The sequence below is a fragment of the Girardinichthys multiradiatus genome, chromosome 22, assembly GCF_021462225.1.
Source record: "Girardinichthys multiradiatus isolate DD_20200921_A chromosome 22, DD_fGirMul_XY1, whole genome shotgun sequence".
Taxonomy (NCBI): Eukaryota; Metazoa; Chordata; class Actinopteri; order Cyprinodontiformes; family Goodeidae; genus Girardinichthys; species Girardinichthys multiradiatus.
In genome coordinates this window covers 32,826,261-32,850,507 of record NC_061814.1, presented here as the reverse complement: position 1 = coordinate 32,850,507, position 24,247 = coordinate 32,826,261, and the positions used below count along the sequence as shown (strand labels likewise).

The 24,247-nt window shown below is 38.5% G+C and overlaps 1 protein-coding gene across 1 annotated transcript in view; it reads left to right on the top strand.

The window, feature by feature from the left end:
- The window catches only part of macrod2 (mono-ADP ribosylhydrolase 2), a 608,769-nt gene that overhangs the window by 218,089 nt on the left and 366,433 nt on the right, over positions 1-24,247 (top strand). The window contains exon 5 of the mRNA XM_047351869.1: positions 23,022-23,138. Coding sequence (XP_047207825.1) covers positions 23,022-23,138 — 117 coding nt within the window. The remainder of the gene's footprint in view (positions 1-23,021; positions 23,139-24,247) is intronic.

Sequence of the window (24,247 nt, the reverse complement as noted above, 5' to 3'; positions counted from 1 at the left end):
CCCCAATTTCCCCTCTGCCAATCTTCAGTAAAGATGATCGGAGAGAAATGAATCCCTTTCCTCATACCTGGTTTGAGTGAATGCAATGTGAGTGAAAATGGGGATGATTACCATTTGGATACGTGGCTCATCTTTTGCTCTGCTGTGCTGGGTGAGGATATACACACAATTTCTCAGGCTAAAAATACTACAGGGGTGTTTAAATTTGATTGAAATCCTTTGTACATTTGTATTTTATACATAATGCAATGATGGTCTAAAAAAAGATGACCTGAAAATTTGGCCAGATTTGCTGTTGCTTTTTTTGGAGAGAGTCAGAAAGCTGGAGTTCAGTATTTGTGTCCGCTATAACATGCTTAAGGCGAATGGTACCATGCTCATAAAGCATAACATGTATATGGTTTTTCAGCCAAGTGGACAGGTGTAAGAAAGTTAACTGACATCAGATGTTGTTTTTGCATGAACGTGGAAATTAAACTTTAGAAATATGCTGCGAAAATAGTCAAACATATAGATTATTACAGTTATGATAGTGTCATTTTTTAACGTGATATTTTTTTAATTAATGGGCTGAAGTGAAAAGACATAAAACAAACACCAGCTACATTTTATGGCTGGTTTGCCACTGTGTTCTAGAGTTACTATAGGAGTCTAGACATTTTTTAGCTTACAGCAGTCTTTTAGCCAGCCTGCAGTCAACTGCTTTACACGCATGCTGCTGGCAACATAACACAAGAGCCAACAGTACATCAACAAAACAAGAGAAATGAATAAAAACATGATTTTAAAAGATAACGCCACAAATAAATGTACCTAAAATACTCAAACATGAAGACTGGAAATGTATCTTTTCAAAAATATCTGGCAAAATATAGTAAATAAATAAGTAAATACAGGCAGGTAAATAAATCTAAGAACAAGTAAGAAAACGATGCTACTAGATCAGATGTTACGAAAGTACTATGAATTATGGACTTTTAAGAAACCACCATGAAGTACTCCAGAAACACCTTGAAACGTCCCAGAAAGTCGAAATGATCTGCAGAAATGACGTCTGAACATGTCTTTATTACTGATAGACCCAGAGTCATCAAAAGTCTTGATAATGATGACAACATTTTGTTTCTTGTTTCTCCTGCTGTTGGTGTTCTCCAGGGCATTTGACAAAACTGTTGAGCCAGATTCTTTCCTCAAAAAGAAGATTTAAAATAAGCAACTTTTGCTGATAGTGTAAATCATTGGTAGTTTAGTTTTCTTTGAATGGAGCAGCCTTCAATACTGAGCACTTTGATACTATTTTCTGATCCATGAAGTGAATTTTTGTTTTGTGTGCAAGGTATATTTCGTGTTATTGTTTGTCCAGTTCCCTTCCTGTTCACTGGACACTCATCTAATTAGAGTAACAGCAGAGAAATGGTTGCAGCACCTGATGGAGATGGATGGCTGCTGAGGGAAACATGATTTTAACACTGACTAAAAGTCAAGATGCACTGCAGTACTGTCACTCTGGCCACACACGGCTGATTGATTTGCATTGCAGATTGCACAGACTCGGACAGAACCTGGCGAGCTTTCCAGGCTGTCGCTGTCTTAAACCCAGCATAATCCCTGGCTGCAGGCCCAGAGTACGTCTCAACCTTTCATCAATTAGTTCCAGTACACCTGGCCACCAGGCAAGCATTTCAGGTGTGCTTTAAACGAAGAACATTAGTCTTGCCATCTCTTTGGTAAGTACACTGCTGACCACTAAGAGATCCTTGTTCTTCTTTGTTTTAGCATCTACACAACTGTGTTATACTCATGATTTTACAATACATTATGATAGTTGGATTACATACCATAAAGTTGCAATTTCTAAATATGCCCTTACTTCAAAATATGAAATACATGTATGCCAAATTTTAATTTTAGGTGTGAAGAAATGTGATCCTCTTAAGCACTGGATTTCAGCTGAGGGAGAAAATAGTCGAACCTTTGGTGTCTTTATATGAAACCTTTCAGGTTGAAGTCGATTGGTGTGTCCCAGAGTTGTGCTTGGTTTCTGTGTTGGCCCAAATTGTGTTTGGCTATTAAAGGTTCCGTGGTAATGATCTAAATACCTATTTACCACACATTGCAGACACATTGCTTCTGCCTCAAAAGGACCAGATCCCTCTGCTGCATATCGTTAGCCTCATAGCATGATTGCCTTAGTCAAATAGGCCAAAATATGATTATTATATAGTTATAATTAACTATGAAACTAAAGCAGAGCTGAGCTCCGCCTGAGCACGCAATATCCGCTAGCCGTGGGATACAATGCTATATTTGTAGCAGTGGCGATTGCTCTAAGACTGCAAGTGAAGCTCAGCTTCCCCTAAAATGTCAAAAAAATAAGTGATCAAATATACACTGTTGTGTATACATGTCATTGACTAAATATGCGCTACAACGCGCTCAACTTTTGTTCAGAATCAGCTTCTTATCACTGGTAACGACGCGGCTTTCCTCTCACTCATTCCCGCAGCTTCAAAGTGCTTTAAACATTGAGTTAAACAGCAAAGCAAAAATGCTGGTCTTTGTCCCGCCCATCGGATGCTCAGCGTCTCTGGGGGTCTATGGGGCAGTGGGCTGGCCTCGGCTGGCCCGGACTATCAGCTTCTGCATGATGATTGGATGATCTGTCTGAGGCTGAATCCCTTTTGGATTGACAGCAAAATGAGCAAATCAGCGATCTTGAAATTGAGCTTCCCCTCCTTGAAAGGAGAAACATTTTGGTGGAATTAAAATATTTCTTTTTATCGTAGATTTACCAGGGGTACTAATAATTTTGGGTTTACAGACGTTAGAATGAATAACTCACATCTTAAATTGAACCAATTTTACATTGACTATATTGTCTTGCAAGCAAAACAAATATTGCACAAACAAAAAGTGTCATTTTGGATGGTGTTATTATTTTCATCCCTACCGATAATAACTTCACAGAACCTCACTTCAAAAACTATTCCTTTAAGCCTTGGAGGCTCTGCACAGAGTCTGTTTATATCCATTTTATGCTGAGAGGTTGAAGCTGTACTTCAGCAGCAGCTAAGGTATCACAACCAACTTCAGTCTGTAAGACCTTTTAAGCTATTTTTTATAGACAGAATACAAATCAAATTTTTCAGATTGTCAATTGCACCTTTCTTATTAATTATAAATAAATAATTATTACCATCTAATCTGTCACTTTTACCTGTTCAGAGATTATAGAAACAGAAGAACCCTTCACTTTGCCCCATATAACACTGCATGTAGCATTGTACAACATAAATAAAACCCACAGTTAGGGCACAGATGAGCAATCTTCCCCTTGTTTCACTTTTCTACCTCTCTGTGTTTGCTCTTTTTCTGGTACAGACAGCTTTTCTATAAAGAATAATCTGATTTTTATTAATATCCTAATCTCCCTTTTAATAGCATCAGCAAATTACACCATAACTGGATTTGCCATACCCCGTCTTAATATGAAAAATGGATCCTAACCTGCTTAAAGGCTTTAAGGAAATCATGAAATTAGCTCCAAAACAAAGGATGTAACCTTTTATTCTGTCGTATCTATCACTGCTGCTTCACTGCTTCAGGGACATAGATGCTGACCTGAGAGATTCAAAGTCAGAATTGATAACAAATATTCTCAGAGGTTATGGGGCGTGCTGCGGTGTAAGCCCACATATTATTTCAGGAAGGTCAATAGCTTCCATCACGTCCTAAAACCTCCTGCAAGTTTGCTGTATGGAAATTGGTGTATCATTGTTTTTCTACAGGAAAGTGCAATTCAATCACAGCAATAAGTGCTCAGTTATCCCATAACTGTAAAATCTTGGCACTGATGATAATGTGTTATTATTTTTACAGCTTTTCTCCACATATATAATTCGATGTTTGTACCCAGGCTGAGTGGAAAAAAGAAAATGATGTTGACTCATCACTTTTACGTGTTTACAAAATGTTTTGCAAGAAAAAAAAATATTGCTACTATATTCAAAGCAGTTTCTGTTCCTGCTGGAGTACATCATCAAAATCGTTTGGGGTTCAAAATTAATGGGCAGCCAGCCAAGCTGTGAACAAGCAGCTCTCTGCATGCTGTCACTGTGGAGGCCATTATAGTGTTCCATTTGAATGATAAAACTACTTTAAAGCAAGGTGGGTGTTGCATGGGCGCGTGACTGCTGTCCACTGGACAGCAGGGATAGGTCTCCTCAGTGAAACGCTTCAATGGAGGGGCAACCAGCCAACTCCCTCATTATTAGACTTGTCAGTGTCACTCACAAAGGCGTGAGTGACAGACGACCCTATTACCCTCAAAGATTCATCTCCACCCTTCACAGATAGGGCTGCTTTTGCAGTCATCATCAGTGTGACTGAGGAGGAGGAGGCAAAGAAAATGTTTCTGCAGTCTCATTAACATATCCCTATAGATAACCGTTTGTTTCTATCTCATTACTTTACGGGAGTCCCACAAATCTGATTTTATTTGTCTACTTGAAGCAAAATAATAGTTATGATTAATGAGATTTTTTTTAGGAGAAAAGGCCACTTTTCAAATAGCCGGTAAGTATTTTAAAGCTGATCTTCCCCAGAGAAAAATTATCTACTTAATTAAAAGGACCAGCAGGAAATGGCCTGGAATCATGACTGTATAATTATAAAAGCCCCATTTCTGTTAATCCTTGGCTCTGTAGCGAGGAGTCTCACATCAGGAAGCCACGACGAGGCCACCAGTTAAGCTGTGACCTCACAGAGCCTTTACAAGTGGAGGCAGTGATGAGCTTTAACTGATGATCTAGAGAGATGAGGGGTAACCTAGAGGTCTGCTCAAGGCTTTTTTACAGCACGGAGACATACAGAGGAAGGTACACTTAGACACTTTATGAACAACAGGGAGTTGACAGATGGATAATATTGTAGTAACATAAAAATTATGTCGATCTCTGATTAATTAATAGATAAGTGTAGAAAAAGACTCATCGCTTTGGCTTTCATAGCGCTTCAAACTGAAGGTAAAGCTACCAGCCAAACCTCTCTGTAAAATCAGTCAACCTTACTGTAGATAAAGCTTGTCACCTATGGAACATCGTGTCATTCATTTTTCCTCAGGCTGTTTTGTCTTGTAAAATGTTAATAATTAAGATCTGCCTTTTACAAATACAAGTACCTTCCCCTGGTAATATCACATACCAGGGTGCGTTTGTTTTATTTTTGGGGACTGTTGGTCTTTATTCTCAGTAATCAGAGAAGAAATGGGTTGAGAGAGAAGGGGGTCAAAAGGGCATTCAGTAGATGTTTCCAGAATTGAACCCCGTAACGCTGCATCAGAGACTTTTATCCTTCATATGGAACACCAGCGCTACTGTTTTTATTTAAATTGAAATCAAATTCCTCCTTTTGTATTTTGTATGGTGGCAGCAAAATGTTTGAGTCATAATTGAAAGCACTGCATGGATTTAAAGACAATTTGGCAACAATAAAAAGCAGAGGTGGCTTGTAAAGATGATTAGCAGAGACCAGATTGGAAGTTAAATTTGTGAGTCGAAGTCTGTCAAAAGCCCCACATTCATTGTATTTTTCACTCATACTGGCTTGATTCTTCAACATGTCCTTGACCGCAAATGCACAAAGCGGATTCAGAGTTTTTGTTTTTTTGCAGTGTGCTTTTTAAAATCAGTGTTTTGTAACAATTGTGCTGTGAAAATCCATACTTGTTACCCACCTACTTTTTACTGTCACTGTATTTGTCAGTGGAAAAAAAAACCTATACCAGTGAAGAATATCTTTATCATTCTCATCTGCCATTTAGCTCTGTAGCAGTGATCAGAAATATAAGTTCAGCCTTATATTATTTAACTACAATTTTCAGGCGTTGTTTAATATTTACCACAACATTAATCACAACAGATCACTTCATGCTGAACTTGGTGTTCATTTTAAAGAGGAGTCTGATATGTTTTGCTTGTTTGCCTTTGTGCGGGAAACGTTTGATTTGTGTCTCACAGCTGGGCCTGGGTTGGTGCTTCAGTGGGCAGCTGCAGAAGCTTAATCTCCCCTGCGCTGACACAGACTCAATTAATAGATGGCACACAGTGGTATTCTGCAGAAAAGTTGTCAGGGCCCATTAGGTAATTTACCAAGGAAGGATCCATGCTGGCTACCACAAACTCTGGCCCCAGAGAACCCTTTTCTCTTTGTTTGCTTTATTTGAATTGCAGAGGTGTTAAGATTATTACAGCCATCAGACACTGAGTGGCCCAATATCACTTCAGAACAGCACATTTTAAGTCAAAGCTTGAACACAGTCACTTTGTTGTTTAAAACCTCTACAGAAAGCATTCGTGTTGATTCTGGGCACATTCTAGTCACTTTAGAGAATACACAACTTGGAATCTCCCAGAATGAGCTCGAAGGTATCGCTGTAGAGAGGATGTCTTTGGTTTTTCTCCTGGACCTTCTACCTCACCACGAACCCATCCATTGTTCTGTTGCCTTCTACTAGCTTATACAAGATCCATTCAGTCCAGAAGGAAATCTTAAGTCCCTTCAGTGTTTTCTTCATCTGGCCCGGGGTCCCATCCCAGTGGGACATCCACAGAAAACATTGTAGGCAGGTAATCAGATGCTAGAACCTTCCCTAGGTGACACCTTTCAATGTGGAGGAGCAGTGACTCTCCTCCATTCTAACCCTAGATGACTGAGATGTTCTACTCTTTCTATTGTATGGGTTTAATTAGTCAACCTATATAAAGCTGATTTTAACTGGGACCAAGCTTGAATTTGTGCCAAGATTGCAGACACAACTCCTGCTTCCCCAAATAATTCCTGCTGCGTCTCAAGAAAAATCCTTGCACTATCCTGGCTATAGTTTTCCTTATTGCTATCTTCATTACAGAAGCCATTATGCTGCTGTGTTCACAGCTGGGCTTTATTTCTCCCACTATGCTGCCCTCATGGCTACTTCCGTTTCCCTGTCATATATTATTGTTGTTTTTCATAATCAGTCCACTGTTTAATTAGCGTTAAAGTCTTATTCTTAGGTGACAAATATAGAAAACATGGAAAAGAGCTTGATAGTTATGAGCTAAGGCCCATAGGTATAGCTGTGTTTGTTTTAATGGTACAGCTAAAATGTATCAGTTTTTTCTCCCCAGCCCTGTAACCATTTGCAAGTCTTTTGTGAAAGCTGATTATGAATTCAAAATCCACATCCCGTACTTTCACATGTAAAAATACATCAAGATTAAGGGAAATAAAACTATAATTACCTTTTTATTCCGCTGCTCTCTATGAATTTGTCATGCATCTTGTGTTTCTTTACAAATGTTAATGTATTGTGCATGGGTGTAGGCTTTTCTGAAGAAGTGCCTTGCACCAGCAAACCCAAAAAACCCGTGCATAATAGCAACAGCTGTTTATGCATTCTAATTCAAAGCAGTGGCCTTTTATTGAAAATCTCCATCTTTCTTCATTTCCTCAATTACAAACGTGCCAGAGGAGTTTGGCTTGGAGATCCAAGGGGCTAAAGCAGCACCATGCTTGTTTTCTCTCCTCAACAGCCTTAAAGCTGGCCATTCAGATTGCTCCATAATTACATGCATTTGTCTAGTCCGTCGGTCGTTGTGCTTCTCAGAGCACTGCCTGCTTTGAACAAAGTGCTTCTGTTCCAACTCTCACCTCTAGCCAGGTTGTTCTTAGAAAAATCATCCTTTACCATCAAGCAGCTGGCTCTCTTGGGTATCTCAAAAGATGAACTTTGTGCAGGGAAGTAATTTATGATGAAATTGGCCAGGATCTGCTCGGGGGCTGTGTTTTCTAGCCATGTTTTCTCAACATTAATGTGTCCCTTATTAGCCTAACATCTAAAAGAGGGCAATTTCTTCAGAAGGCGACATTTAATTATGTCTGCCGGAAAATGTGCATATGTATTATTGATTCCAGATAGACCTTCCTTTCTGGAACACAGTTTGCCTGCTAAGGTACTATTGCAGGTTTTTACATTCAGCAAATTTTTAAAACTAAATAGTCTAATGGTTTCATTGCCATTGAAATAAATCACACAGTGTTGACCTTTAAGCTATTCCACGGGAAACTCTTACAAAGTGAGACTTCCTTTTGTTTTGTTTTCATTGTTAGTGTATGTGTTCTTCACCCTCTGAAATGAGAATCATTTTTATTGATAGGTGACATGTTTAGTAGCTTTGTAGCATCATGCACTGCTTCCTCTATGAGAGCACTTTGTTCTCCACATCTTGTTCAAGTGAGGGATTAGCTGTCATGTCAAGTTGTTCTTGTTAATCATATTTCAATTTGTTCAAAAATGCTGTGATTCCTCACAGGAGTCCAAGGAGGCCTTGAATTGTGTTTGACTGAACAAAGACTGCAGACCCACACTGTGTGCTCATTCTTTGGGCTAGTTGTGTTTGAGAGGATTCATTTCGTCTTGCAACAAACGCACTAGTCTCAGTCAATCCAAAATGTTGCTAAACTCAAAAAAACGGAATGTTTAGCAAAGGTGTCTATGTGAATATTCTGAAGGGAAATATTTAATTGCCCTTAATGTGCACAATTTTTATGGAGCTAAATAAATGTTAAAGATAATTTCTCTCTTACTGAATATATTTCTTGAGAGAATGTACTAATGACTCTAACAAATGCTTTTGTTTCAGAAATAGTGTCTAATAAAGCCACACTTCTTTAAATGATGCTGCTTGACAAAGTGGATTGTCTTCTCTTTTTGTAAGCCTCATACTTCAGAATGAGGCGAGCCATTTTGGCATCACTGTCCTATAGGGCTGAAACTGTTATTCGGATTAATCGTGATTAATCAATTATTGAAATAATCATCAACTAATGTAATAATCGAATAAAAATTAACTGGAGTATAAAGACTCTAAAAAATGCCTTTTGCTGAAATAATAACCCATTCAGAGCAGTATAAAAGCCAAAACTGTACAAAGAAATATGCACAAGATGAGGAACCTTCTTTGTCTCTAAATGTGCTCTATCTAGCACTCCTCAAGTGACATAGTTATAGCTTCACCTGGTTCCAATTCTCTAAATAATCTCCTATTAAGCACATTTGCTATCTGATTATTAATCGATTAATCAAAAAAAATAGTCAACAGATTAATCGATTAGCAAAGTAATCATTAGTTGCAGCGCTACTGTCCCATCTATGAGGGTTTACTGGGTAGCTAAGCACTGGATGCATGTGATTAGTCCTGCATTGAAACTATGTTGTTGTTTTTTTTAATATACTTTTTAGTGCATATTGCTTTAAGAAGGTATCATCTGAAAACTGACATAAAGTTTAGAAGTCCATTTTTAGCTCCTCCTACATGATGGCTTCCCAGACCAGTTTATTTGTGATGAAGCCACAAGCCAATTAATTAAGTCTAGTCAAGTCAAGACGTCATCTCATTTCATTGGTTCAGTACTATGAAAAATCGGTCTTCAGATATTTTTCCCCAATCTTGACATTTCAGTGTGTCTTGTTCAGTGGTGGTCTTGTTTCAGCTTTCCTTTGACAACACTCCTGAGCACAGAACATCTTGTCCTTTTGGATACTTCATGTAGACTGCAGTTCTGAAATGAGGTGGCACTGGAGGATAATGGTTTCGTAGCTTCAGATTTAAGTCTAAGGTCTTTCTCTGTAAGTTTGTCTTTTTCTCCATGTTTTTTACAACCTTTCAGTGAATGTTTAGCAAATGTCTGATTGCTCATGGATCACAACTTAATAGCTTTGGTGTTCTGCAGCCTTCTTAAAGACAGTTTAGAGCTTTTGATTTTTCTTTCTCTGTTTGGTGCATTTTCACTGATGGAAAAAAGCAGTGTAATAATTGTACACACCTTATTGGACCTTTATCACTCGAGGTCACACTCCGTCTTGCCATTTTGAGAAAAAAAAACATTTATCCTGAAAATGCTTGAGTTTTTTTTACATTATATTTGTAGATTGACCCTGTAAAACAGTGCAATAAAAACGTTTTTCTTTGCAATTACAGACATTTTTGGGATACTTTATGTGACCAATCACCAGGAAGTAGTACATAACTAAAGTGAATAAAAAAGTGGCACACCTTTGGATTTAACCACCTTTAAATTGACACCTCTGAATAAAATTCAGTGGAACCCATTTTCTTTAGAAATGAGCAATTAGGAAGGTGTCTACATGTGTATAATTCAACCTCGCTATAAATCCAGCTGTTCTGTGAAGGCCTCAGAGGTTTGTTAGAGAACATTAGTAAACAAGTAGCATCATGAAGACCAAGGAACGAGGCAGACAGGTCAGGGATAAAGATGTGGAGAAGTTTAAAGTAGGATTGTGTTATAAAACAATATCCCAAGCTTTGAACATCTCACAGAGATCTGTTCAATCCATCATCTGAACATGGAAAGAGTATGGCACAACTGCATACCTGCCAAGACATGACCAACTAAACTGACAGGCTGAGCAAGTGGAACCTTAATTAAAGAAACAGCCAAGATGTGGGAGAATCTGTCCACAGATTAACTATTACTCATTCAGTCTAGAAATCTGGCCTTCATGAAAGTTTAGCCAACAGAAAGCTGCTGTTGAGGGAAGCATAAGAAGTCATGTTTGATGTTTGCATGCAGGGGACACTGCAAACATATGGAACAATGTGCTCTGGTCAGATGAGACCAAAAATGAACTTTCTGACTTGAAAAACGATCTTCACGTATACTCCCCATATAGTCTAAATGATATTGAGCTATTTTGCGTAAAATATTTGGCAAACAAATTCAGTCTCTAGATCTGCAAAATTGCTGGAGTGAATATGGTTCTTCAAAAAAGACTTTGCATTATTTAATATAGTGCATAAAATTTTTTCATTACACAATCATGCAGTGCTTTATGATGGCCTGGCACATAAAATCCCAATTAAATACATAATACAAGTTTGTGTTTGTAACATGGCAAATGCTTAAAGTTCAATCATTTGAATAGTTTAGCCAGGCAGTGCATGCATTAAAATGCGAACCCGTCTAATTATTATGCATATTGTTTATAGATATGTATTGTGTTTGAATTATCCAGGCTTTTTGGTTAAATAGTGAGAGGATGCTACATTTCTGGAAACTTTATAATGAACATGTACGGTCACAACATTCTGTCTATACTGTCCTCAACTCCCCTTTCCCATCCTCTGCCATAACAGTAAGAGTAAAGCATGGTGCCAAAGGTAGTCCAACCTGGGAGACGAGGCGATAATAGCCTCAGTGGCAGAGTGCTTGTTTGTAATAAGGAAGTGGATGAGGAGTCAAAGGTGAAAAATGAGTGTGATATTGAAGGAGTGAGAAGAAGCTGTAAAAGAAGGTTTGTGTTTATCTCTGATTATTAGTGAACCTCACAGTCAGAAATGAAAGGTATTGAGACCCAGGCAGAGCAGCAGAGGACACAAATGGTGGATTTCTATCAGCAAGGGAGGCACTCTGTAAGCTTTGTTCTGACACAGGATGCTGACAGAGACTCCAAATGACACAAATGGAGTCTTGGATTTCTCTCGGAATACATTTTGGTGCGCTTTTACTGGTCAAATTTTATATCCACAGGCATCATGCCAGTCCTTTCATTATACAAGCTCAGTTGAAGACAGAAGGAAGATGCATTTATTGCAGAATATTTGATGTGTGCATAGTATACCTGCGCTGTGAGAAAATACAGATCAATGTGGGTGAGGCATACAAACTGCAAGGACCTTGGAGGCTATTTTGAGCTATTTACAGAGTTGACTCTAAATTGTAAATATGTGGATTTATTTTAATTCAGAGTGGCTAAATTAGTGGATAAAAAACATAGTTTGATAAGCTTTTAAGATTGGGTTTGGACTACCCAGATAAATTACCAGCCTCCTCTGGTTTGCAAAGCATCCACACCCTTTCCATGTAACAACATACAAATGGTTGTGTCTTGTGTGTATGGACAGAGTGACTCCATTAACTGAGACAAAAACAACAGCTTTAAATAAAATCCACAGCCGTAGCTGTTGTCGCAGGGTGTCCAACACGGCTGGGGTTTGGCACCGAGTCGTCCACAGCTGTTAGCCTCTAGATTTTCCATAGCAGATGAGCCGTGGTAACCTAACCTGGCATTCCTTTATGACCCTAGAACAACAGCATGAAAAAGTGTTGCAACAATAAATCAGACCTTAGATTTTTGAGAACTGTCTTTATTTTTGAGTTTTATATGCATGGGTGAATACTAATAAGTGGAATTCAACTCATAATTCACCATTACACAATCGGTAAAATGTAAATGTAAAATAATTTTGTGACTTTCTGAAGTTCAGACTTTCTGAAGTTTTTTTTTTTTTTGTCACTGAATTCAGTAATCTTTTTATTTTTTTAAACACTGATTTCATTCATTCAGTCCTTTTCCCTTGTTGCTTCATTCTGTTTGGGGTTGCAACTGGCTAGACTCTAACCTTGCTGTTCTAACCAAGAGGGAATGAACACTCTGTTCAGGTCACCAGTTTATTAAAGTGAGCTGAATTTAGTGACACACTCTACTCTGTACCTGCTACTGTTATCCTGTAATGAATACCTAAACATTGACAGAGAGGGGGATCTAATAATATGAATGGAAATGAGGATGAGAACTGACTGAAGTCTAGGTTTGACTAGCCTATTTATTGTGGTTTGCATGCTTCTATTGGTCAAAGGTAGTCCCCAATGTCAAATTGCACATTAAAAACACAGTTTTTTCTGTTTTCACAAATGGAATACTTCTCTCTTAAATCTCAAACTGTTTTTAAACATCAGCTGTTAAGTGTAGAATGTTTCAGTTCATGTTTTGCCAGTCTAGATTTTTACATATAAACTAGATTTGGTGAAAAAAACATACTGATTCTCAAAAAAAAAAAAAAAAATTAGGTTGCATTTACTTGTGTGCTGAAGAGAACCTATGCCTCAAAGGGAATGCACCTCAGTGCTTCTCATCAATTAACCTGCAATAAACAACACCTTTAATTCGCAATGGGGTAGTTGTGCAGAGACAGAACTGGTTACTTTTTAGAAGTGTGGGTTTGTTAGTAGAAAGTAATAAGGACTTTTTTTTTTGTGTGTGTCTTTAGGAGCTAACAGTTCATCTGTCACACTATTCATCCTGTGCTTGAAAACCCAAAATGTTGCAAGTCAAATCATTTTAAACTGTTTAAGACTTCTTCAATGGTGTTGGCCAGCCTTACAAGCTGTTTTTATTAAGTAACTAACAACACAACAAGTCAGCTGAAGAACTGTTTTCTTTCTTGGTTCAATAAACATAGTTACAGGTCACTTTATTACTTACACCTGCTATTGCTAATACCAGTAGCAAATAAGGCAAGCAAATGCGTTTGGACATCTAGATCTGGAGAAGACTACTTAAAGTTCAAACTGGGCATCAGGATGGGGAATAAAGCGAATTCACGTGACTTGGCCTGGTTGTTGGTGCCAGATGGGCTGGTCTGAGTATTTCGAAACTTCTTATCTACTGGCATTTGCATGCACAACTATGTCTCAGGTTTACGGATAATGGTTCAAAAATGATAAAATGCCTCATGAGATCTAGATGTTTGTTAAAAGTGCTAGTTCCAGGTGATATAAATGCAATAGTTGCTCAAAAGCCCCCTTGTTGCAACCAAGATATATGAAGTACTATCTCTGAACACACATGTTGAACCTTGAAGCAGAAGTACTATAGAAGCAGAAGACCTCACTGAGTACTACTTGCCAAAACGGATAGCTTACCAGAAGTGAACACTAACTGAAAAGTATTGTTGCTAACAATGTCTATCACTTAATAATCACAGACCGCCTATCTTCTGACGGCTTATTTTTGCAGAATAATGCACCATGTCAAAAAGCTCAAATCAAGCTGGTTTCTTGAACATGGCGATGAGTTTATTGTACTCCAGTGGCGTCCACAGTCACCAGTTCTCAGTCCAATAAAACTACTTTGGATGTGGTAGAACCTTGGGCTGAGTTGCATCATAGATGTGCAGCCGATAAATCTGCAGCAATAGTGTGATGCCTTAATGTCAATGTGAAACAAAATCTCTGAGGAATATTCAAGACCTTGTTGAATATGTGCCATACAAAATCCAACCAATTGTGAATCAAAAGGGTCCAGCCCAGTACTAGAAATGAGTACCTAAAGTGGCCAGTGAGTGTAGCTAAAACAGGGTTTCAAGTTTAAAGCAATGAAAGTCTCATCCAGGACCACTAATATAACCAGATAGTCATACTGACTAAGCAACACAGAGTTCATGAGACAAACATCTCTTTGACAAGAAATAGTGTGAGGTTTGAATATGGCTGCACCCTTACTATGTGATTTCCTGATCGAGTTCCTATTTCTTCAGTTTCTGTCCACATATTTCACTTATGTTGAAATGTGTTGACATGCTTTTTAATAAATCAACAATTTAACTTTTTCCTTTTAAATTGGAGATATGCAAAGCACCTTAATTTATAAGAGCTTGAGTAGCATTTGTCTTTTAGATTTCTATACCATATTACTTCCCGTTAGATTACTAAAGCATCTGCATTGAAACACTGTCTGCATTTCATGCCTATAAATCCCAGCAAATGCTGTGTAAATTTGGGTAGAGCCTTGAGACCATGATATTTTTGTTACATTGAAAAGTCTCCCAATCTTTTCTGAAAGGCCCCTCTGCGTGGGCTGAACGGCGACTACACTTACAGAAAGGTTTCCTCTGGGAACCTGTTATTGTAGTGTCATTTACTCTGTCTCCTTCTTACATTACAGTGACAGGAGCTTTTTGAGCCAAGTAAACTGGGGTTTTTTATATAACTTTGGTGACTAACATCTATGACTATCCCACTGGCACACCATTGGCTCAAATTCCTTGTTTACCTGCGTATTACAGGTAAATGGAGATTAATATCCTTTTCTTGGGAACTTGGTTACAGTGGGGAGAAAGCTTAGGCTATTGTTGCAGCTGAAATTGCTGTGATTAGGGCGCATAATCCAGCCTCACACAGGAATAACCACAAAGGCTTGAGCATTTTTCCCGCCTGGCATTTTGCTCCACCAGATCTCTGATTGGCACTTGATTAGCTGCTAATCCATGTCATCATCTCCTTGAGTAAAATTAGTTGAATAGAAAATAGTGTTGTAAATCACAGAGGTGGAATTTAGGGGAGAGGCTTTGATCGGCGTTCAGCTCAGAAAGTGCTGCGAAGAAAGAGGGAAAAATGTTGTTGCCATGGATACTACAGAGAAATAGGTACGAGGCAATAAAAGGCTCAATAGTTTAAAGAATATATTCTTTGTTTAAAAACAACAACTGTGTGAGAAAAGTATTGATTGAAGTTTTGGTCTATATTGCCAAACCTCTATATGATGAGTTGACCTTGCCCACACACTGAATCATGCAAGTTAAAGTTTAGATATACCTTGTTATTCCCTTCTGTTGGATTAGCAACTGCTTTTCTGACTCCCTCTTTTCTCTGTTGGGTATAAATCCAGCTCACTCTCCCCCTTCTGTTTTGCCCGTACCGTGCCGCCTCTTCTGGCTCCAGTCCTGAACCCAACCCTCAGAGGAGAGGAAAAATAATTAGGAGAGAAAATTGCTGCTGACACTATTTCTGAAAAGCAGGGTATTGTAATGAGAGCAGAGCAGGTATTCATTGTGTCTGAGGGAGTGATTGAAAGCTCTTGGTTTTTCGGGCTGCCTCAGAGAAGCCCGGGGAGAGTAAGCAGAGCTTTTGCTGAGTCCCTCAATGCATGTGGGAACTGAGCCCTGAGAGGACAAGGCAGAGGTGTCTTCAACAATGGCAGGAGCCAAGGTTATAGCTGAGTAACTAATTCAGATTTCTTTAGACTGATACACACACTCATACACACACACACACCCTCATCTCCTTTGTCTTCCTCAACATGTCTCTCCCTCTGTCTCTTGCTCTCTCCTTGTTCCCATTATGTGTTCAGAAGGATGCTGTCCGGCCTCTGCTCAGAGTTATCTTCATTAGCTGCCTGGACTTGCTGGAGTGGCTGCCCTGGGAAGTTTCTGTGAGCAAGGCACTCAGAGAAGATGAATAAATGTTTTGTCCCATATAGCAGAGGCAGGCTGCAAGCAGAGATAGATGAGGTATTAGCTGTGATATTTTTCAGCGGGGGCTGAGAAGGCCCAGCAGTGGGCTCAGCAGAGGCAGATGCTGCCGCCTGAATATTAAGCCTGTTAAATGAAATGTCCTCTGTGAAGAAGCCTTAATGGAAGTTGAAATATGGCACCTTTCACCTGTGTTTGTGCATTACAGAGATGAGCACATGTTCATCTTGGGACTTGACATATGTATCAGTCTGAAAGCAGGGATAAGAGAGAAAGAGGCTGCTTTGATATTCTTTTAGGACTGTGATCCAGGTGCATCTGTGGGAGGACAATTTAACATTTGAATATGATTATGGCATCTAAATACAATGAAGTAGGGACAAAGGCATAACTGCTTTAAGGAGTTGTTTTAAAACTGCTCAAACACGTGTCTGATGTTAGCCAAGTTTCATTAGACACATGGGGCAGATTCTAATCGAGCAGGGGTTCACAAAAACAAGACAAGAGTTGAGCAATATTTCTTTGAAAATTTAAATCCGTCCGTTCGTCCACGGTTGTTTGGGCTGCAGGTAACAGGTCCAGTGAAGAAACCGAGTGTAGTATGTTACTCCCAAGAAGGGAGATCTTGTCCCTCCAATAACTTCTGGTTCTAACTCAGGGTCTCCTCCTATTGGGACATGCATGGCAAACCTTCCAATGAAGGAGGCATTCTTATCCGAGGCCTGATCCACCTTAACTAACTCCTTTCAATGCAGAGAAGCAGTGACTTTATTTGAGGATGACTGAGCCATTCACACTAACTCACCCCAGATCTTTCTTTACCCTGGCAGACCAGGGCGGCAGCCACATTATTGCATACAAGGCCCAATCTGTCTGTTGATCTTGTGAATAAGACCTTAAGATAGGCAGTGACCAGGGCTCATATTAATCGCCTAGATAATAATAGGCTACCTTGGACAGGATGAAGTCACATGCTGACAGGAGCTGGATAGAGCCTGACCAGACAGATTTCACTTGGAAATATATTTTGGCATTGAGATCTTGTTGCAACTTGGGTATTGTGTTTAGATTATTTTAATATGCCTATGCTTATTTTATATAAAAGTGTAAATCTACATAATTTGTTCTATTGTTTTCAGAACTGTGATGTTTGGGTGAAGGTCCTGTCCCTCTGTCTGCAGCAAATGTAAATGTAATTTTTTGCTAATGAGAGTCTGAGGCTGCCTTTGTAATGTTGCCGGCATCTAAGGTAGAAATCTGCTGGGAATATCTCTGACATCCAACTTAAATGAGAAAATAAATTGATGGTCAATTGCATGTGGGTCATATCTCCACTTATGGGAACTCAGATCTGCTTTTAGTTGCCTACGTATTGGACACAAAAAACGCATTCACATTCAAGTTTGGAATGCTTCATGTAGATTGTTCTCTCGAAATTGAATTCAAAATTACAAAGTGCATTTTGAAACCTATCTGCCTCTGTTTCCTCGCTCCTCGCTTTATGTCTTCCTCAGAAACACAGATGATAGACACACCTATTACCCAAAATGCATCTGTTTTATTCCACCAGTAAAGCAGGTAAATTAAATCTGTAGCTCTATCTTCTGAGATTCTGGCCAGCAGCCAGATCAGTTCAGCATCTTTCTCTGTTTCCAGGCACTGTGAACAAATTTGCAGGCTTTTACGGGCTCACTGCGACTAGACAGCAGTGACACACTCAGTAGCATCAGAGAAATTAGCTTATGCAACCATGGTGGACAGGAAGAGCAGTGAAATGAAAGCTTCCCGCTATTATCTGCAATCTCTTTCTTCAGGAACTAAGATGAAACGCTGAAGCCTATATATTTTTTGGCAGGTAAGGTAGTTATAGGTAAGATATCAACCATGCTTTCAAATAATGAAAAGAAGTGTGTAGAGGACAGATAAAAAAATAACAGTGAACTAAAAGAGAGTTAAAGGCATTAAACTATTCTCTTCTTTAATTATTAGAAATATTTAAAGTTAACTTCTGTTAAGGATAAACTACAGATTTTGAATGGTGTTTCCGGCTGTGCAAACTTTCTTTTTTTCATTAAAAGGAACAGTCTGATAACTTTTAAAATGTTTTATTTGTAAAGTTCATCACAATGACGGGATGTCGACTCCATTCAAGCACTATCAAACGATGAGACTGCTGAAAATGCTTTATACCCTCATGAAAGCAAATCTTTCCTCTCTGCAAATCAAATAATTATTTAAGGAACTATCTTTGACTAACACAAATACAGCAAAGGGAAAATGTCAGTGCAATGCTTGCATTACAGATGCGTTTCAATATATTGCTATCTGATATGCCAATACAGAGAATTTTTCTACCTCAAAAAACAGTTCTGCTACCTGGGATAAAATTATGCAATGAAGATATTATTGTTAAATATTGCAACAGCAATAGTTTTGTGTTTTGTGGCGTTATGTAATCTAAATAAACCACACAGACCCTTTTTGGTTACACTGTTGCACGTTTTGCTTATATCTTCAGTTGTATTTATATTTATAAAATCAGTTTTTATGTAATCAGGATCATTACTTGCCTACGAATACCATCACCTGCAGGGCTGCTAAATCTGAACCACAGACTGGTGCAAAGCATTTCAGCAGCATCTTATAAAAAGACATTCTTTGTTTTTTATGGGAAAAACATTGTAAAGATGACTTGAAAAGCCACGACACTGGGCAATATGTTAAAAAACGTTTTTAGCTGGAGTATAATTTAACCAGTGTTAACAAGTGTTTCTTTGATGAGCCCTTGTTTTTTAATAAGCAGAGGCGACATTATGCTTTGTTAAGTTTGTCTAGGAAGTCTAACCTTGGAAGTGGGAATGACACACCTGTTTTAACAAACAGATATGTCACAGCGGACCTCATAAATAGCCAATACTATATTCTGTAGGCACGGCAGCCATATTGGATGAACAACTCTGGGCTTTCCAGCTCAGAATTCCAACTTCAGGGGTTCCAACTTCTTGTTCCGAACTCGGAAACATCCAAATTCATGTTACAAAAATGATGCACCTTTAGATTAACTGTGTACACAGAGTAATGAAAATTGATAATGACAATTTTAAGCAATCTTGAAGTACTTTTAAGTGATTATTGGCACCAACTGTAAATATTACTACCTTGTGTGAGCGTCTTTCAGCAGGCTGTCAACATTTCTAAGCCCCGTACTTCATGTCAAAAGATTTAACACTCATAAAATAAAATTAAGCAACCTTTTGTAATGTAGTTAGCCTTACTGTTGCCTACATGAGCTCCTTATTTCCCCTCTATGGAGCACAGAGTGCCGCTATTTTGATGTTTGTGCATTTCGTACAAATATGTCTTCAATTAGCTGTGTTGTTTTTTTTTTTTCTTTTCTCCCTCTCAGCACTAAAATATCTCCAAAGAATGCCATACTGAGTGAACAGACTGCTCACTCTGTAGCAGACAGACTGCCCACCGACAAACAAACAGGCTTGTGATCTGGCAAATTTGACAAATGTTATCAACTGACAGGTCCATCTAAATGAATTAACATGTCAACAAGTTTTACTGCAATAATTCAGTTTAAAACATGAAACTTTTACAGTTTACATGTATTCATTATAGAGAGTGTTATGCTGTATTTTAAATGTTTTAATTTGTGTGATCATAGTTTAAAGCTAATTTAAAAAACAAGTCAGTTTCTCAGAAAATTAAATATTATATAAAACCGGTTAAGATAATATAAAGTAAGGTCATCTGGCCATGCTATAGATTACATAATCATGGGGAGTCATTGGCAACTTGCACAAAGAGGATACGCCACAAAAGGTCATTTCTACAGAAGCTGACTCTTAGTGCTGTATCCTGACATATTGATGGAAAGCTGAGTGTAAGGAGAAAGTGTGGTAGTTCCACAAATATATAGAATGCGTGGGTTTTGTCAAGCGGAAGATATAAGCTAACAATGCAGATGAGCTAACAACTGCAACTAAAGCAGACTGGGCTCACTTGACATCTCAGCATTGCTACAGGCTGATTGCATTCAAAACATGCTGCACTGATGCAGTACTGAATGCAAAATGAGCCACAAGTGAGTATTAAGTGCAAATACTGTACATCATAAGGACATACTTTTCAGTAGGCAGACATTTCTATATTAAACATTTATTTGTTAGTCTTGTACAGGATTCTAATTATCAGAGATATTGAATTTTGGGGTTTCATTAGCTTTAAGCCATAATCATTAAAATTGAAACCCAAATGCTTGAAATGTATCACACTGTGTAATTAATTTGTATGAGTTTCACTTGTTTGCATTGAATTATTGAAGTAAATTACCTTTTTATCAGTTTACTAAACATGGTTATTTCAAAGTATAAAATAATGTATCATAATCATATATATAATCATAATATAGCATAATAAAAGTGTTGTCTTAATGAATGTATGTTTAATACCTGCTTAAAGGTTATTTTCAAAAAGTACTTTGAATTTGAAAACCAAGCCTTGACTGTAGTATGCACAACGTAAGCTGAAATATCAACTCTTGCAACGAGGGATGGGCATTTATTGTACTATCTTAATTGTTATTCCGAAAAACATTGGATTAGTCATGACAATGTGAAATTCCAATTCATGATGTAAATGGACTGAACTTATATAGTGCCTTTCCTGTCATACAGACCACTCAAAGCACTTTACACTAGAGCCACATTCACCCAATCGCACTCACTAACGCTCACACATTCTTACACCGATCCGCAGATCGGTAGGCAACTTGAGGTTAAGTGCCTTGCCCAAGGGCCAAGGGCAGATCAACATATGTAGTGGAAGTATTTTTGGGGTTGTTACGTTCACTATTTTCTCCACTGTTGGTTCCATGAGAGTAATAATAAAAATCAGTATAATTAGAAATATAATTAAATGAAGTTATTCTGTGCAGTTTAGTAATAAAACTCGTGCTTCTTTATGTAACTGGTGTCCTGAACATTTCAAAATGGGTTTCTCTTAAGGAGCAGTATTTGTGTTTGTATGGCGGTGACTTGCAGGCACAGCCATAAAAAAAAAGGTCTGAAAAGCAGATGTAAAGACTTTATCACTTTTATCATCATCATCATCATAATAAATACCACAACATATCATGATGAAATTAATGTCCATATGGACCCACCTTTGCTAGCAACAGCAACCTTAACTATTCTGTAAACATCTTCCTAAAGGTTTATAGTTAGATGAGCAAACCAAAATTGTAGCCTCCGCTCTAAATCATCCCAAAGGTGTTCAAGAAGGTTGAGGTCAGGACTCTGTGCAGGCCCGTCAAGTTTCACCACACCAAACGTTATACACATGCAGCCATGGAAGTGATTGGAACACCAGAATTTATTGATTTGGTGGTGTGAACCAATACTTTGGCTACATAGTGTATGCATTAAATTTATCTTTTACATGAACTTCCAGTTGGTGTTTTTTGTGGTTCTTGGCAAACTAGGCAAAAACTGCATTCACATGACTTATCCAGAAGCACAAATACCTAAATTTAAAAGCCTGCAGAGCTTACAGTTTAACCTCCTCTTTCTGCTTTTAGCAGTTCATTTTAATGAGATGTTAGGAACCAATTGTGATGCAAATACGTGTGCCTGATGATCATGGACAATCTTGCTTGCACAGTGTACATTATAAAAATGCCAAGCCTTCAACCCGCTCTACATCCATCTCTGTGTTGTGTTAGGCAGCTTTCATTGTCTCTGCAGCGATCTCGTCGCATATCCACATCGCTGTCAGAGTCATGTTACTTCTTTGAAAAGCCATCAGGATTTGTCTCTGTCAGCCGCCTGTCCCTCAGTCCATTAAAGTTGATTGATAGAAGTAGAAAATGTTCTACCCAGCTGCTGTCGTTGACTCATCCCAAAGAAGTTGAAAGGAACTCTAAAGTGGACCATCCCTCATCAAAAAGAGCTTTTGTCTATCTGCATAATGTGAAGCAAAATACATGTCTAGGGAATTTTTCTGTTTTCTTTCTTGGGTGTGTACATGAAGGATTATTGTTTTACAGATGAAGATACTGATTAGAGTGAATTTTTCCTCCAGAACAATGCTGCAGGCATTTTAGCATTGGTTGGAGAAAATCTGGGACATTTGATCCCACCAGCGGTCAGATTCAAATAAAAAGCAAGTAAAAGAAGATCCATCCATGTTTTCTTCTTCCTCCTCCTGGCTGTTATCTCCTAATGGCTCTTAAGCCATTTCTACAGGACAACTTGAGGAGGATTTTATGATATTTCAGTGTGATTGATAACATGCTCTTGGAGAGATGTCAGGCTTTCAGAGACAGATAATGTGGATTTCTATCTCTCTGCCTTCTTGCATAGGATGTTCCATCAATCAACTGTATCGCGTCCTTAACCTGATAAAATTAAAACCTTTAAGGGGGTGGGGGCCTGGGGTCTCCAAAGAATCAGGACACACGTCAGCATAGTGCATGACAGATCCAGAACACAGATCCATATCATGCAGGGCTCACAGCAAGGATCAAGGCAGAAAATACAGTAAATGATCCGATTCTATATTGCTGTTGACAGAGGAGAGAGATTACAGGAAGAACGGTCTCCTTTTCACCCTACACTGAGGGGTTATTAGATCTTGGCCTATCTAATTTTATTTAGAAGGTTGTCAATATTTACCAGCAACAAGCACAGCTCACCATAGCAGAGCCTGTATCCCTGCAGGAAGGAAAACATTAGATAATTTTTGTATATACAGATACAGTTACCAGATTCAGCCTTAGAAATGTTCAGCTCGCAGGTATCTTTTTGTTTTCAAATGATGAAGCACTCAAATGTTTATCCCAGCATGTGTGAGATATGTGGATCTGCATGTTTTTGCATTTTTCTCCTCGGGTAGGCCTTACCTTGTTTTTGTGTGTTTCAGTTGATGGCTGCATACACAAATCAGCGGGGTCGTGTCTGTATGATGAGTGTCACTCACTAAACGGCTGTGACACTGGCAAAGCCAAGATCACCTGCGGCTATGATCTCCCTGCAAGATGTGAGTATCAGTAATTATTTCCCTTTTTTTGATTGCGCTGTAATGTGTGTGCTGGTGCCTTGCAGAAATGTTCTCTAATCAAATCTTACACCTCTGAGGGCTTTATCACCTGATGATTAGAGAACAAAAGCTTTTATTGGCAAACAGTGGAATATTAGACTGTTCAGTACAACTCACCTTCAGTCCAAACGCCTCAATAAGAAAGTTTGAAATGAAAAACCAGTATTTAAATTGCTTATGACATCCTTTTTATACCTTTTTATCTTTGCTGTAGCCTGAACTACACACTACAAGTCTGAACATTTTCTTTTTAGGTCTCATGCTCACAATCCTGTTAGAGAAAGTGATGATATGTGTAGATCACCAAACTCAGGCATTGACGTGTAATCCAGTGAGCACCCAAGTGATCTCAGTTTACAGTTTTAGGCATGAGCTTATCAGTTGAAAATTTATAGGGGGATTTTTATAGTGATGAGGTGTTGATATGTTGTCTGAAATGCGTACTTTGGAGATCTAACAGTCCGGCCCCCTACCAAGGAATTTAAAAGTGCTCTGTGGCAACCCTTGTCCACTTGTAATTCTGTACAGGGGTGACAAACTGCTTCAGGCAAAACGTGTAAGTTCTGACAGCATTCAGGTAGTTGTAATTTTTGCTTCAGTTCCAGACCAGCATTTTTACTTTGATATACACAGGAATCATCCTTGTCCTTGTAGTGACGGTAAATGGAAGCAGCTGAAAGGTGGCTACAGAAATGTAGCTGTCAAAACAATATTTACAGTAGCAGACACCATCTGCCATGCCACTCAAACTCTACAAGTCAGTCTAGAGTTTGTTTTCTCATAACTAGGGTGCACCAATATGAAAAGTAGGGCCAATATCGATATCCAATGTTAATATTGCTGTTATGGCAAAAAACGATATTTTCCGATATTAGATATATTTCCCTACTTGTTCGACACAGTGAAAAAAGAACCACGCCACTGACATTGCTTCTGTGCTTTAATTAAACACCCCACATTCCTGCGCTGCGTCACTATCACTGTCACATTTAGCTGATATCATGAAATGTTTTGTACTATTAGAAGGTGCAAATAAAGTAAAAACCACA